Source organism: Oncorhynchus tshawytscha, linkage group LG33 (assembly GCF_018296145.1).
Source record: "Oncorhynchus tshawytscha isolate Ot180627B linkage group LG33, Otsh_v2.0, whole genome shotgun sequence".
NCBI lineage: Eukaryota > Metazoa > Chordata > Actinopteri > Salmoniformes > Salmonidae > Oncorhynchus > Oncorhynchus tshawytscha.
Genome location: NC_056461.1, coordinates 35,277,023 through 35,291,937, shown reverse-complemented (window position 1 = coordinate 35,291,937; position 14,915 = coordinate 35,277,023). Strand labels below are relative to the sequence as shown.

Here is a 14,915-nt window from a genome sequence, read left to right as displayed (position 1 = left end):
ATCTTGTTCTGGCCTCAAGTGGTGGGCAGGTCCTCGCAGGACAAGGGTGACTGCTTTATTCCGTTCCTGACCGAGTCTGCTCTCACATTCGGTACGGCCATCAATGCCTTCGAGCTTCCTGTCACCATGCTGGGCATCCTGTACTGGAAGACTTACTGGGAGATTGAGAAGGAAGCCCAGGATCTGGAGGGGCTGCTGGGATCTCGGAGCAGTGGAGGGGCCTCCCATGGATCTGAGGGAAGGGCTGTTTACTCCAGCAGCACCATGAGCAGTGCGAGCAGGTCCAGAGAGGTGTCTGTCGGTAGGGAACAGAGCAGTGAGGGGTCTCAGGGCTGCTTCCCTGTGAGAGGAGACTAAGCAGAGCAGGGAGAGGAGAATAGCAACACCAGGGGTAGCTAAAGGGAGGGTTGCAGAGACAGCACCTGTAATGTAGATGAGGAAGAACCTACTGTCTCTGTCTCCTCCCCAGAGGAAGAACCAGTTCAGAAGCAGCAGGGGGTAAGCGCTAATACAAGCCCTAAAACCATGATCCCACTAAGAGACGTCCAGAGCAGGGACACTGGAGGGACCCACAAACCCTTAAGGGCAGTCCTCCCTGAGATGCTCCATATCTTCAGACTCCAGACACCGCAAGCAGGCCCCGGACAGAGGAACTGGGGAAGGGCTTATCACAGCAATCATGCCTCCTTCAGGACACACAAGATCAGCAGCACTGTCTGAACATTTTCAAAGCTAAAAAGACACCATGCATACAAGGCGTAGAATCGCTCTTTTGACTGTTCATTTTTTTATTTTTATAAACTGACTTGGTAAATGTGATGTGCATTGACATCTAGAACAGGCAATGGCAGAAAACCTACATAGATACTACTTTTAGGCAGTACCCTATCTTAAAAACATTACATTGCCTACATATATGGTAATCATGTAGTCTGTTTTTGCCCTGGACTATCTTCCATCCCTCCTACCCTCCCCCTCAGTTCCTCTCTATGAGGAAATGGCTTGTGTTTATGACATGGTGTTTATTAAACAGCAGGGTTATGAATTGTTCCATGTGCCTTAATGTTACATCTGATCACCAAGACCAGGCCTTGTACCTTGCAATATAAGGTACAGAATTCATTTCCAATGTTTTGGTTTCACAGACACAAAGATCCATCACTTATACCACAGTGCTTCAGTGATCCTGAAAGGCAACTGTGGTAATAGAGAAAATATGACATGGCACCAAATACAGTCAGCGTCAAAACTTTTATTTTCCTGGAAGAAAAGACAAAACCTTGTACCCTAAAGGAAACAGAGTTACAATCCAAATAAAAGTTCCAAAACTGTTTTACATCAACTGAGTAAATATCATTGATGATTTAACTTTGTTTTAAATGAACCAAAACCGTAATATTCCAAATGGCAACTGCCTCGAAACAAACAGCTAAACAAATGAAATGAGAAATACTTGTTTGATGCTTTAGTATTTGTTAGTTGGCTATTAATATAACATGATATTATAGCTAAACCTTACACCTTGATCAATCCAAATCTGAGCAGACCATGAGCACCCGTGTTTAGGGCACACATTATCATGCACTTGGTTAACTGTCTGTAGAGAGCGCAATGTCTACGGTTTCTCCTTTTGACCATGTCTGAGAATGAATCCAAATGTTTTAAAAAATAAATATTTTCACTAGTTTGAGGTAAAGTAATTGTAGCTAATTGTAACCATAGCCAAACTGGTGGAGAGCGTTGCACCCGGCTGCGGGGGGAAAGCAGAGAAAATCAATGGGTAAATGGGTAAGAGGAAAGATTGAAGTGCTTTTGAACAGGTTATGGTAGTAGGTACCAGGATCAACGGTTTGCGTGTGTCAACAACTGCAACGCTGAGGTGTTTTTCACACGTGTATCAAGAATGGTCCACCACCCAAAAAATATCCAGCCAACTTGACACAACTATGGGAAGCAATGGAGTCAACATGGGCCAGCATCCCTGTGGAATGCTTTCGACACCTTGTAGAGTCCACGCCCCGACAAATCGAGGCTGTTCTGAGGGCTGAAAGGGGGGTGGGGGGAACTCAATAGTAAGATGGTGTTCTTAATGTTTTGTACATTCAGTGTATTTACAGTGCATTCAGAAAGTATTCAGACCCCTTGACTTTATCCACATTTTGTTACGTTACAGCCTTATTCTAAAACTGATTCAATTGTTTTTACCCCTCATCAATCCACACACACAATACCCCATAATGACAAACGTATCTGAATACTTTCTGAATGCACTGTATAGACCTATATATGAAAAAGTCAAATAATGTTGCCTCCAAGGACAACACTACAGTATAGCAAGTGCAGGTACACCAGTCTGCAGTTTGTGGTAACACACCACTTTCTGACTAGACCCTCTGATTGCTTCACATCATCCCAAAAACATTCTTCCATCTCCCCACAGTCCCAGGAGCTCTTGAATGGCTCCTTACTGCCCTCCTCTGGCTATAAACGGAGGGAATCATTGAGCATGACAGTCTGAGATATGAGACAGTGGAGCAGGTTGGAGCAGGGTGGGATGAGACTTCAGAGCTGATATGGGCAGGTAAACACAAAGTCCTGTGCTTGGTAGTTGTCTGTTTTTAAATGATCTCCGAACACATAACAACAAGGAGTCAAAAAGGGGTCCAGATTATTGGTCGCATACAGTTTGGCAGATGTTATAGCGGGTGCAGCAAAATGCTTACGTTACTAGCAGTAAAATGTCAAACTGCTCTCCAGGACCAGTGTTGTCTACCAATGGATTAGGTAACTATTTTTGGTAAAAGGCTGGCTGTGGACATAGGATACACTAAAACTCACTCAATCACCATACCAACCAGCATCCATTCGGACTCCCTTTCCACAACAGCAGCAAACACCCAATCTTTAATTCCTTAAAAAAAAAAAATAGTTACGCCAAAGTCCTCTTTCTGTCACCGAGATGAGATTGATGTAATAGTAAGGCCCTCTTAACACCCAATGCTTCCTAACTCTCAATATTGCCACTCCTGTCTTTTTAGCTAGCATTCCACTCCTTGCCACTCCTGTCTTTTTAGCTAGCATTCCACTCCTTGCCACTTCTGTCTTTTTAGCTAGCATTCCACTCCAGTATTTTTAGCTAGCATTCCACTCCAGTCTTTTTAGCTAGCATTCCACTCCAGTCTTTTTAGCTAGCATTCCACTCCAGTCTTTTTGGCTAGCATAACATTTTTTGATCATATTACTCCAGTGCTAGCCTCTCTACACTGGCTTCCTGTCAAAGCAAGGGCTGATTTCAAGGTTTTACTGCTAACCTACAAAGCATTACATGGGCTTGCTCCTACCTATCTCTCTGATTTGGTCCTGCCGTACATACCTACACGTACGCTACGGTCACAAGACGCAGGCCTCCTAATTGTCCCTAGAATTTCTAAGCAAACAGCTGGAGGCAGGGCTTTCTCCTATAGAGCTCCATTTTTATGGAACGGTCTGCCTACCCATGTCAGAGACGCAAACTCGGTCTAAACCTTTAAGTCTTTACTGAAGACTCATCTCTTCAGTGGGTCATATGATTGAGTGTAGTCTGGACCAGGGGTGGGAAGGTGAACGGAAAGGCTCTGGAGCAACGAACCGCCCTTGCCGTCTCTGCCTGGCCGGTTCCCCTCTTTCCACTGGGATTCTCTGCCTCTAACCCTATTACAGGGGCTGAGTCACTGGCTTACTGGGGCTCTCTCATGCCGTCCCTGGAGGGGGTGCGTCACCTGAGTGGGTTGATTCACTGTTGTGGTCATCCTGTCTGGGTTGGCGCCCCCCCCCTTGGGTTGTGCCGTGGCGGAGATCTTTGTGGGCTATACTCAGCCTTGTCTCAGGATGGTAAGTTGGTGGTTGAAGATATCCCTCTAGCTCTAGTGGTGTGGGGGCTGTGCTTTGGCAAAGTGGGTGGGGTTATATCCTTCCTGTTTGGCCCTGTCCGGGGGTGTCCTCGGATGGGTCCACAGTGTCTCCTGACCCCTCCTGTCTCAGCCTCCAGTATTTATGCTGCAGTAGTTTATGTGTCGGGGGGCTGGGGTCAGTTTGTTATATCTGGAGTACTTCTCCTGTCCTATTCGGTGTCCTGTGTGAATCTAAGTGTGCGTTCTCTAATTCTCTCCTTCTCTCTTTCTTTCTCTCTCTCGGAGGACCTGAGCCCAAGGACCATGCCACAGGACTACCTGACATGATGACTCCTTGCTGTCCCCAGTCCACCTGGCCATGCTGCTGCTCCAGTTTCAACTTCCACCTGACTGTGCTGCTGCTCCAGTTTCAACTGTTCTGCCTTATTATTATTCGACCATGCTGGTCATTTATGAACATTTGAACATCTTGACCATGTTCTGTTATAATCTCCACCCGGCACAGCCAGAAGAGGACTGGCCACCCCACATAGCCTGGTTCCTCTCTAGGTTTCTTCCTAGGTTTTGGCCTTTCTAGGGAGTTTTTCCTAGCCACCGTGCTTCTACACCTGCATTGCTTGCTGTTTGGGGTTTTAGGCTGGGTTTCTGTACAGCACTTTGAGATATCAGCTGATATACGAAGGGCTATATAAATAAATTTGATTTGATTTGATTCCACTCCAGTCTTTTTAGCTAGCATTCCACTCCAGTCTTTTTAGCTAGCATTCCACTCCAGTCTTTTTAGCTAGCATTCCACTCCAGTCTTTTTAGCTAGCATTCCACTCCTTGTCACTCCAGTCTTTGGCAAATTACATAAATGTCAAGGAGTGGAATGTAATGGCTGAACAGAAAGCAGCTTTTAAATAATTCCCACCTTTATATTCTATACAAATATATAAATATACAAAACCTTTGCACATGTTTTTATTATGAACACGCATTGGCATGCTAATTGACTCAAACTATCTCCTCTACATGCAAAACTGATATTTTGCCGAATAAAAGTAGGATCTGAGCAGTGGTGTGCATGAACTGTATGTGAGACTGTGTTCAGGTATTTTGGCTGGCAAAAGCGGTTTAAGTCACTCAAACAAACTTCATCTATTGTCAAGTTCAGGAAATTGATACATTGTGTTTGATATATTGACAAATAGTTGAAAACAAAAGCCTATGGGTCACTTGAGCTTGGAACTGTGTAACAGCCATATAAGAACCAAACCAAGACCTTTTTCAGCACAGGGCTGGTAAGGTATGCTTCCCGAGGCCTGTATCAGAAGGGGGGTTGGTGAGGTGTGCTTCCCCGAGGCCTGTTTCAGAAGGGGGGTTGGTGAGGTATGCTTCCCCGAGGCCTGTTTCAGAAGGGGGTTGGTGAGGTATGCTTCCCGAGGCCTGTTTCAGAAGGGGTTGGTAAGGTATGCTTCCCGAGGCCTGTTTCAGAAGGGGGCTGGTAAGGTATGCTTCCCGAGGCCTGTTTCAGAAGGGGGTTGGTAAGGTATGCTTCCCTGAGGCCTGTTTCAGAAGGGGGTTGGTAAGGTATGCTTCCCGAGGCCTGTTTCAGAACGGGCTTGGTAAGGTGTTTCCCTTCCAAACCGAGGCCTTTTTCAGCAAGGGGCTGGTAAGGTATGCTTCCCGAGGCCTGTTTCAGAAGGGGGTTGGTAAGGTATGCATCCCCGAGGCCTGTTTCAGAAGGGGGTTGGTGAGGTATGCTTCCCGAGGCCTGTTTCAGAAGGGGGGTTGGTAAGGTATGCTTCCTCGAGGCCTGTTTCAGAAGGGGGGTTGGTAAGGTATGCTTCCCTTTTCACAAGACATCTGTCCCACCCACTCCTCTCTGCTGACCAGTGATTGAGAACCTGTGAGAGGGTGGGGGTCCATCACAACGGAGGGGCATTAGGTGTCCGGTATATGGACGCCTTGTCTTTCAACAGGTCCAGACACAGATGGCAGCTCCAGCTCCCTGTTAAGAGGACACAAGGAAACAGAGTGGTGAGTGACTCACACAGACTTGCTATAAATATCCTGTCTTCCATGGACCAACATCTGGTCATTAGCCCAGTTGAAGTCACTGGATTTAAAGGTGCAGGCTATTTTGTGCTCTAATAACTTGCATTGACTAAGCATTTCAAGATTTCAAGGCTAGTTAACTGCTGAAAGCGGTGATTCATCAGTAAAACACCCGACCGTGCTATCGTTGTCTGGCTACGCCGCCTGAGAGCTCGACTTAGACATTCTGCTCTGCCAAATCTACTCAGATAAATCTGTCTCCCTACGGATATAAAACCACAACAGTCATCATCAAAAACTTTGACTCAAATATCCCCTATTAGACAGGCAAGTGGTCCCCAGTGGTACATCACGAACAGATAGATCCATTATCCTGCTCTCACCTTCTGGAGGTTCAGCCATAGGGGGGCGGAGACAGTACATGTGATAGCCTCTATCACAGTCATCACAGAAGAGAAGCTGGTCCTGGACAAACGACAGGCTCATTATACAACGCAGTTTATCAGCGCACCACATTTTAAATATACAGTGTACTTCATTTATCCCACAATAATAAGTATGACGCCTGCAGGTGAACTCACGTCGTTCTCTGAGGTGCCACAGATGTTGCAGCACTTGCATTCGATGCACTGCCAGCGGTAGGTCTTAACTGCAGCCATCATCACAGGGGTGAACTGCAGGCAGGACGGGTGGCCTGGGTTGGACACAGAGAATGTGTGAACAAGCTGTCAGCCTCCATCATACTACTACTGGTCTTTGTAACTACGCCATCATGCGTCTGACTCGGAACACACTCAATAGCTTCCTAAAGTAAATACCACTCACACATGCATTCATTTGCATGCTCATACAAATATACACAAATGGTCTGAAAGGCCTAGGTTAGCCCTGTCTCTCAGGGTGAAGGCCAGGGTTGGAAGGGTTACCTGAACGTCCACAGTCTGAGCAGGACTGCAGCCCCTCTGACTGGCCCGTCTTCTGGTTGAGGGCTGAGTCCCCGAGGCAGAAGTCACAGTAGATATTGGGTATCGCCAAACCGTCTGGACCTTTCTTGGGTGCTGTAAGGGAGAAACACAGAATGAAATGACAAGTATGGGTCTGCATTCAAAGGTTTCAAATGCATTCAAATGGTGACTTACTCTTGGGCTCCTCAGGCTGGGGCGGGGTGGGGGTGTGGACCTCAGGCTCCTCCTTGTCCCCTCCCTCCTCCTCAGCCAGGTGGGAGTGGGCGTAGTGGTAGCTCAGGCCCGGACGGTTCTTGTAACGCTTCCCACAGACTGCCAGAGAAACCCCCAAACACAACACGTGTTAAAACGAAACATACTTAAACCATTAAGTAGCCTTCATACTAGAACAGAGTACATTTTTCTCCACTGAAAGATATCGCCTCGATCTGATCTTTTTTTACTGATGAGGAAAATCATATTGATGTATTAGTGTCCACGTGTCTGGTCTAGAGCAATGGTATGGTATGCTCACCCAGACATCCATCCACTCACTCAATCACCCTCTCTTATTTCATCACACAATCCCATCATATTTCTTCATCTGATACCTAGAGGGGCCAGATTACTGACTGGGTCAGCTCCCATCTCCCATTACACCCCTCCAGTTCCAACCCTAGCCCCAGTTGCAACACAATCTCCAACCCCAGTTCTCTTTTTTTCCCCCTCTGCATTGTTGGGAAGGACCCGTAAGTCAGAATTTGACTGTTAGTCTACACTGGTTGTTTACAAAGCATGTGACAAATAACATTTAATTTGAACCTCAGGCCGCCTGTCTCTATGTGAGTCAGCTTCCAGGCCATTGTGCAACACGGTCCATGGTGCAGAACCCAGGTTAGGCATTCCTCAACAATCTCTCCCCCCCATGCGCACTCACATCAGGATCCACACAGCCAGCACAGACATCAAGCTGGTTCAACACAAAAGCAGAGGCACTATTTCAGTATAAAGAAACAGGTGAGGAGGACAAGACAAGTTAAGAAAAAAAAATAAATGTCGCAAAGAAATGCAAATTAGACATATTCAGTTAAGAGACAGATTATGACATGAAAGAAAACAGACTACATTTGATTGGCTGTAGTGTGTGCAATACGATAATGCAATATATATTTAGCAGACACTTTAACCAAAGCAACACAGTCATGTGTTCATACATTTTACATATGGGTGGGTCCCAGGAATCAAACCCACTACCCTGGCGTTACAAGCGCCATGCTCTACCACCTGAGCTACAAAGGACCACAATGTGATGCAATACTATCATGTGTGAAATACATATTTTACATTCAAGTCATTTAGCAGATGCTCTTATCATACATTTTCATATTTGTTCGTACTGGTCCCCCGTGGGAATCGAATCCACAACCCTGGAGTTGCAAGTGACATGCTCTACCAACTAAGCCAAGATGTTCCTGAATACAACTACCCTGGAGTAGCCTGAAGGTCATTTAGGATAAAATAATACAAAAAGTACACTGCTTCTTAAACCGTGAGGTGGAACTCATGCACAGATAAGGCATCTCCACACTACACATTCACAATCCCCCCTCAAGCATATCAAGTTACTTATACTCTGAGTCAATTTAATTATACCTTGAAAGATGAGACCTTATTCAGTGGACGAGGGGGAGGCAGCAACACTAACCTCAAAGCATTCTACATGTTAGCTGACACACACCGAGAGAAAGACAAACAGGCAGTAAGCAGACTGGACTAGAGGCAGAGGAAAAAGGAGAAATATACCTCGTCCAGAAGGTTGTGAAATATGCTTTTGTCTGAAAGTGTCTGAAAGAGAGGAGAGAAAAGAGAGAAAAAGCAAAGAGACTCAGAGAAGTACGCCCACAGACTGACAGTAGAGAGAGACTCAGAGAAGTACGCTCACAGACTGACAGCATAGAGAGAGACTCAGAGAAGTACGCTCACAGACTGACAGCATAGAGAGAGAGAGAGAGACACTCGGAGAAGTACGCTCACAGACTGACAGCATAGAGAGAGAGAGAGAGACACTCGGAGAAGTACGCTCACAGACTGACAGCATAGAGAGAGAGAGACTCAGAGAAGTACACCCACAGACTGACAGTAGAGAGAGACTCAGAAGTACGCCCACAGACTGACAGTATAGAGAGAGAGAGACTCAGAAGTACGCTCACAGACTGACAGTATAGAGAGACTCAGAGAAGTACGCTCACAGACTGACAGCATAGAGAGAGAGACTCAGAGAAGTACGCTCACAGACTGACAGCATAGAGAGAGAGAGAGACACTCGGAGAAGTACGCTCACAGACTGACAGCATAGAGAGAGAGAGACACTCGGAGAAGTACGCTCACAGACTGACAACATAGAGAGAGAGACTCAGAGAAGTACGCTCACAGACTGACAGCATAGAGAGAGAGACTCAGAGAAGTACGCTCACAGACTGACAGCATAGAGAGAGAGAGACTCAGAGAAGTACACCCACAGACTGACAGTAGAGAGAGACTCAGAAGTACGCCCACAGACTGACAGCATAGAGAGAGAGACTCAGAGAAGTACGCTCACAGACTGACAGTATAGAGAGAGAGACTCAGAAGTACGCTCAAAGACTGAAGGAATAGAGAGAGACTCAGAAGTACGCTCACAGACTGACAATCAGAAAGACATCAACATCACCCCAAGTTTAATCTGCAAGGGAAGACAATTTCAGGAGTGAAAAACAACCGACTGTCCGCTTCCCAACAAGAGTTCCTAGGGAGTAAAGAGAGTAGGCCCTCCTCCAACGCCACCTGCACTCCCACTGTTCTCCTCCAAAGCCATCTGCACTCCCACTGTTCTCCTCCAAAGCCATCTGCACTCCCACTGTTCTCCTGCAAAGCCACCTGCACTCCCACTGTTCTCCTCCAAAGCCACCTGCACTCCCACTGTTCTCCTCCAAAGCCACCTGCACTCCCACTGTTCTCCTCCAACGCCACCTGCACTCCCACTGTTCTCCTCCAAAGCCACCTGCACTCCCACTGTTCTCCTCCAAAGCCACCTGCACTCCCACTGTTCTCCTCCAAAGCCACCTGCACTCCCACTGTTCTCCTCCAAAGCCACCTGCACTCCCACTGTTCTCCTCCAAAGCCACCTGCACTCCCACTGTTCTCCTCCAAAGCCACCTGCACTCCCACTGTTCTCCTCCAAAGCCACCTGCACTCCCACTGTTCTCCTCCAAAGCCACCTGCACTCCCACTGTTCTCCTCCAAAGCCACCTGCACTCCCACTGTTCTCCTCCAAAGCCACCTGCACTCCCACTGTTCTCCTCCAACGCCACCTGCACTCCCACTGTTCTCCTCCAAAGCCACCTGCACTCCCACTGTTCTCCTCCAAAGCCACCTGCACTCCCACTGTTCTCCTCCAAAGCCACCTGCACTCCCACTGTTCTCCTCCAAAGCCACCTGCACTCCCACTGTTCTCCTCCAAAGCCACCTGCACTCCCACTGTTCTCCTCCAAAGCCACCTGCACTCCCACTGTTCTCCTCCAAAGCCACCTGCACTCCCACTGTTCTCCTCCAAAGCCACCTGCACTCCCACTGTTCTCCTCCAAAGCCATCTGCACTCCCACTGTTCTCCTCCAAAGCCATCTGCACTCCCACTGTTCTCCTCCAAAGCCATCTGCACTCCCACTGTTCTCCTCCAAGGCCCTGCTGGGACTCACTGTCACAGGAGTAAGGCTTGTCCTTGTCCTCCAGTGTAGCCACCGCAGCATCCAGCTTCTTCTTGGCACTGCTCACTCCACGACCCTAAGGACAAACACACCATCATATTCAATATCATAGGTAAAGGCATGGTGCCAATGGACACAGCCACCATTTCAGATCACATGCCTGTAACATTGAGTAAAGTGAGTCTCTAACTGTAAGTGGCTCTGGATAAGAGCGTCTGCTAAATGACTATGCTAAATGTAATGCAAAATGTAACTTTAACAACAATTATTGGTTTAGAATAGCTTCACTCACCTTTCCCTTTCCTTTGCCTCTTCTTTTGGGGGTGTCCTCCTCATAGTCCTCATCCTCCAAGTCATCCAGGAAGTCATCTGGCTCCAGGACTCTCTGTATAGACAGAAGAATGCATGTTGCTGTAGTATCCAATGTCATTGGAGGAGTAATAAACTGTAAACCATGCTATGTATCACACGATCCCTCCAACCAGAGTATGCTACGGTACCTTTCTGACGCGTGCTGCAGGGGTGACTCCCCCACAAGTATAGTCTGCTAGACTGGACTCCTCTTCTGCCTCATGGAAATCCGGAGGACCCCGTTTGTCCAGGGGTTCCCCCTTCAGCAGAGCTTCCAGACTGCTGCCATCAGATGATGACAGGGCATCCTTCTTAAAACCCAAGTCCAGTTCTACAGACAGGGAGAACCACAAACAACCTTTACAAAGGAGTGAAGAACCAACAGAGAACTCTGGCACAGAGGGGCACACAAACATGTCAACACAGTTATAGTGTTATTAAACTGACCAGTATCCCATGATTAGGACGTACCTGACTTTAGAGGGGGGAAGACCAGCCGGGGATCCTCTGGGGGGAGGGCTCGTCGTTTCTTCCTCCACCTGCGGGATGGGTAGGTGTACAGCTGTCCTGGAGTCACTCCTGAGAGGACAGAAGATGCACACTAACGTACCTAGACATTTATGATGACCTATAAAACAGACATTAACTTTCACTTTATGGCCTCCCGAGTGGCGCAGCGGCCTAAGGCATGCTTGAGGCGTCACTACAGATCCGGGTTCGATCCCGGGCTGTGTCGCAGCCGGCCGCGACCGGGAGACCTATGAGCCGACTCACACAATTGGCCCAGCGTCGTCCGGGTTAAGGGAGGGTTTGGCTGGCTGGGATGTTCTTGTCCCATTGTGCTCAAGCGACTCCTTGTGGCTAGAGCTGTATGGTGTTTCCTTCGACACACTGGTGTGGTTGGAAACATAGGTGAACACAATTTCTACCGAGTGCTTGAACTACAGTGATCTCTTTTGTTTTCGTCTCCAGATCATGAGAAGACGATGAATGGTACTGCCAAGTGTTTAACAACTCCGGTCCTCCAGTACCCCCAACAGTAGACGTTTCCGTTGTGGCCTAAACAAGCACACTTGATTCTAGTAATCATCAAGCCCCTGACAGGTTGAATGAGGTGTGTTCAGGGCCATAACATAAATGTGTACTGGAAAAACTCATATAGCCTACTACTCCAGGCTGTGAACTCAGTAGTTGAAATACTGTATGTGACTTCAATTTGTGTAGATGTGTAATGTATTTACCTGGTCCCCTGTGTCTCTTCTCCATCCAAATGTAACAGTTGCTCTGCGCCACTCCAGTCTGAGAGTCCAGGAAGGGCATTCGGACACTCCTCTCGGCACATAGCCGGGCGTTGTAGTTATGGCATTGCTCCATGGCATCTCTGTAGCACTGCTCTCCCAGCCTTCACCCACACACCGAGAGGAACAGCCAGGGACAAGTTAGCACCAGGAAACACACTGCCTGTGTATACTGTTAGAAGAATGATACATTACTGTGGACCCCAGGAAGAGTAACTGCTGCTTCTGCAAAAGGATCTAAATAAATAAACCTTCATGCATCAGTTCAACATCTGACAGTACCTGTAATGTATCTCTACCATAAGAGGTTGGTATGGTATGTGTCCTACCACCTCTAAAACAAATCATGTCTAAATTCTACTGCTCTAGCTGGTTGTAAAAGAGGCTTAAAATTGTTCAAACTTCAAAGCCTTTATCCATCACAGCCACAGCTAAAAACCTTTTGGTCCTGTTTAAGCTGGCACCTCGGGGAGGCAGGCAAGCAGACTACATCAGTGTCCCTGAACTCAGTCACTGTTGAGAATGTCAGCAGTTGCTCTTTTGTTGGCTTGGCAACAGCGGTCTGCCTGGTTGGGAGCAGCAGCCTCTGCTGGCTCAGCTTTTCAACACGAATCAGCTTGAGTGAAATCTATTTTTTACTTACATAAATCGGTCTTCAAAGCTTCGTAGCACTAAGACAATCTTAAATCCATTTTAGGCAAAGGGATACAGAAGCTTTCGGGAAAGTGGGTATGGAAAGAGGTCTATGAGAGACAACAGGGGTGTATTACTTGTATTATTTGGGGAAGTAGGTAGCCTAGTGGTTAGAGCATTGGGCCAGTAACTGAAAGGCTGCTGGCCCAAATCCCAGAGCTGACAAGATAAAAAAATATGTTGTTCTGCCGGTGAACAAGGCAGTTAACCCACTAGGCCATCATTGTAAATAAGAATTTGTTAACTGACTTGCCTAGTTATATAAAAGGTTAAATAACAAATTACACAGGTTCTGTTGCGAAACAGTTTACGCCTCTAACGAAAACATTTTACAACGAAAACAAGATTTCTCTTGGACAAATTCTGGTAGGTCCCTCCCTGTTTGCTTCCATTTGGTTCTTAAACTGTAAATGGTTTCTGTGATGAACACACAGCAGTTCACGAGTTTGAAACATTTGTTGCATTGCATGCCATGGTCATTTTCTTTTTTGTTGGTAGAATTTGTCTTGAAGAACATCTGATTCATATTACTCTAATCTTTTGGCAAAAGCTAGTTTTAACAATGCCTCAAGGACGTTCGTCATAGTGACTAATGCATTGTGGTGACATGGATTTTCTGTTGGAAAGCTAAAAGAAAAAACATTCATTCAATTTCCACATGAAAGCATCCCAGGACCACGAATGCAGACAGTGTCAGCAGATATATTCATAATACTAATTGAACACCAGGATTTGAACTTATTTCTAGCTTGAAAGACTACATTGTAAAACAACAAACAGTAGCTATACGCACTGCAGTTAACTGAACTTAATAACCAAGTTGCCAGCTAACATGCTAATGATTGTAAACTAACATGTCACCATCCCATCTCTCTCACCGTGGGTGTTTTCAAACTCGCGTGGAATTAGGATTATGGATAGAGTTGCGGATATGCAGTTCTTCGTGTACATTTGCTAACTAGTGCCCAACGTTTGGTTATATAATGATGACACTTTGTTAATTTCAAAGTGTCCAATATACAAAAACACTTGACATAGCAGGTCAGTTTAGCTATGTGTACTGACACAGTTTGAAAACTGAGTTATTCGGTTCTTTTACCGAACATCTTAGACAATTTACTATACCATATACATGTTTCTGTTACCACCAACCTTTACATTTAAACGTAAAACACATGTGCATACTTTAACTAGCTAGGGGGAAAGAACATAGCTACTTACAGTTTTACAACATTTTCAACAACAGCCGCCATCTTGGTCCGCTTTGCCGTGAAAGGTTGCGCATGCGCAATCATTTTTTTTGGCAGTTTGTTTCGACCAAGGTTACAGTGTTGCAATTATGTATCAAATAGAGTTTACAAAAAAAGTTAACCACTCATAGTTTAGGGCAGAGTACATTAGCCAGCTATGCAATTTCAGTAAATATGATTAAATCATGTCTTTCGTTATTTTATTGAAAAATATGACGCGTATGACACACATGTCATTTAGACTTTTAAAACGGATTAAATGTACTACTTTTAGTGATATACACAAATGTCCAGCAGATGGAGATGTAAGCACATGGAAGGAAGGAATCATTCTGGGCATGGACTTCAAGGAGCTTTTCTGACATGTAAACTGTCAAACTCTCTGAATGCTATCCACTTTCAGCCTGTCAGTGGCCCAATATTACTTATTTACACCCAAGCAGAGGTCCAAACTCAGACCAGGGAGAAAGAGGCTGGCATTGGTCACTCTGCTCTAGGCAGGCCTTTCCATTAAAACTATGCCCTCTTACATCTGTGTATGCCATGCTTTTAGACCTAGACACACAGCTGGTGTTCCCAGCCAATGAGGGAGACAGTGAAGCACAACACACTTGTTTGATTGTGAAACTCACAAGGGGTCTCCTTCGAATGTCATTAGTTTTTTAGATTAGGAGTTTATCATTTATCCAGGCCAGCGGGGACACGT

At 46.2% G+C, this 14,915-nt stretch overlaps 1 protein-coding gene across 3 annotated transcripts; it reads right to left on the bottom strand.

Annotated features, from left to right (window-relative positions):
* Positions 1-4,837: 4,837 nt before the first annotated feature.
* On the bottom strand, positions 4,838-14,258 carry LOC112231293 (zinc finger protein ubi-d4). Of its 3 annotated transcripts, none has more exons than XM_024397981.2 (12): positions 14,181-14,258; positions 12,210-12,438; positions 11,440-11,547; positions 11,118-11,299; positions 10,910-11,002; positions 10,609-10,693; positions 8,678-8,719; positions 7,070-7,207; positions 6,857-6,988; positions 6,512-6,624; positions 6,314-6,395; positions 4,838-5,883 (listed from the first exon to the last, which is right to left on the bottom strand). In XM_024397981.2, exons 2-12 carry the CDS (start codon positions 12,340-12,342, stop codon positions 5,801-5,803), a joined length of 1,191 nt encoding a protein of 396 aa, XP_024253749.1. In that variant the 5' UTR covers positions 12,343-12,438; positions 14,181-14,258; the 3' UTR covers positions 4,838-5,800. The 3 variants fall into 3 exon arrangements, with proteins under 3 accessions (XP_024253749.1, XP_024253746.1, XP_024253748.1); XM_024397978.2 differs by having other exon boundaries at positions 12,210-12,370; positions 14,181-14,254; XM_024397980.2 differs by lacking the exon at positions 8,678-8,719 and having other exon boundaries at positions 12,210-12,370; positions 14,181-14,254.
* Between the last annotated feature and the right edge of the window lie 657 nt (positions 14,259-14,915).

What these genes read in the sequence shown, in the direction of transcription:
- LOC112231293 (XM_024397978.2), bottom strand. Translation starts at nt 14,254, where the DNA reads ATGATTGCGCATGCGCAACCTTTCACGGCAAAGCGGACCAAGATGGCG. An exon ending in GAGGCAAAGGAAAGGGAAAG is followed by an intron (nt 10,694 to 10,909) that starts GTGAGTGAAGCT and finishes GTTTGTCCTTAG; the next exon opens with GGTCGTGGAGTGAGCAGTGC. An exon ending in TATGGCTGAACCTCCAGAAG is followed by an intron (nt 5,884 to 6,313) that starts GTGAGAGCAGGA and finishes TCCTCTTAACAG; the next exon opens with GGAGCTGGAGCTGCCATCTG.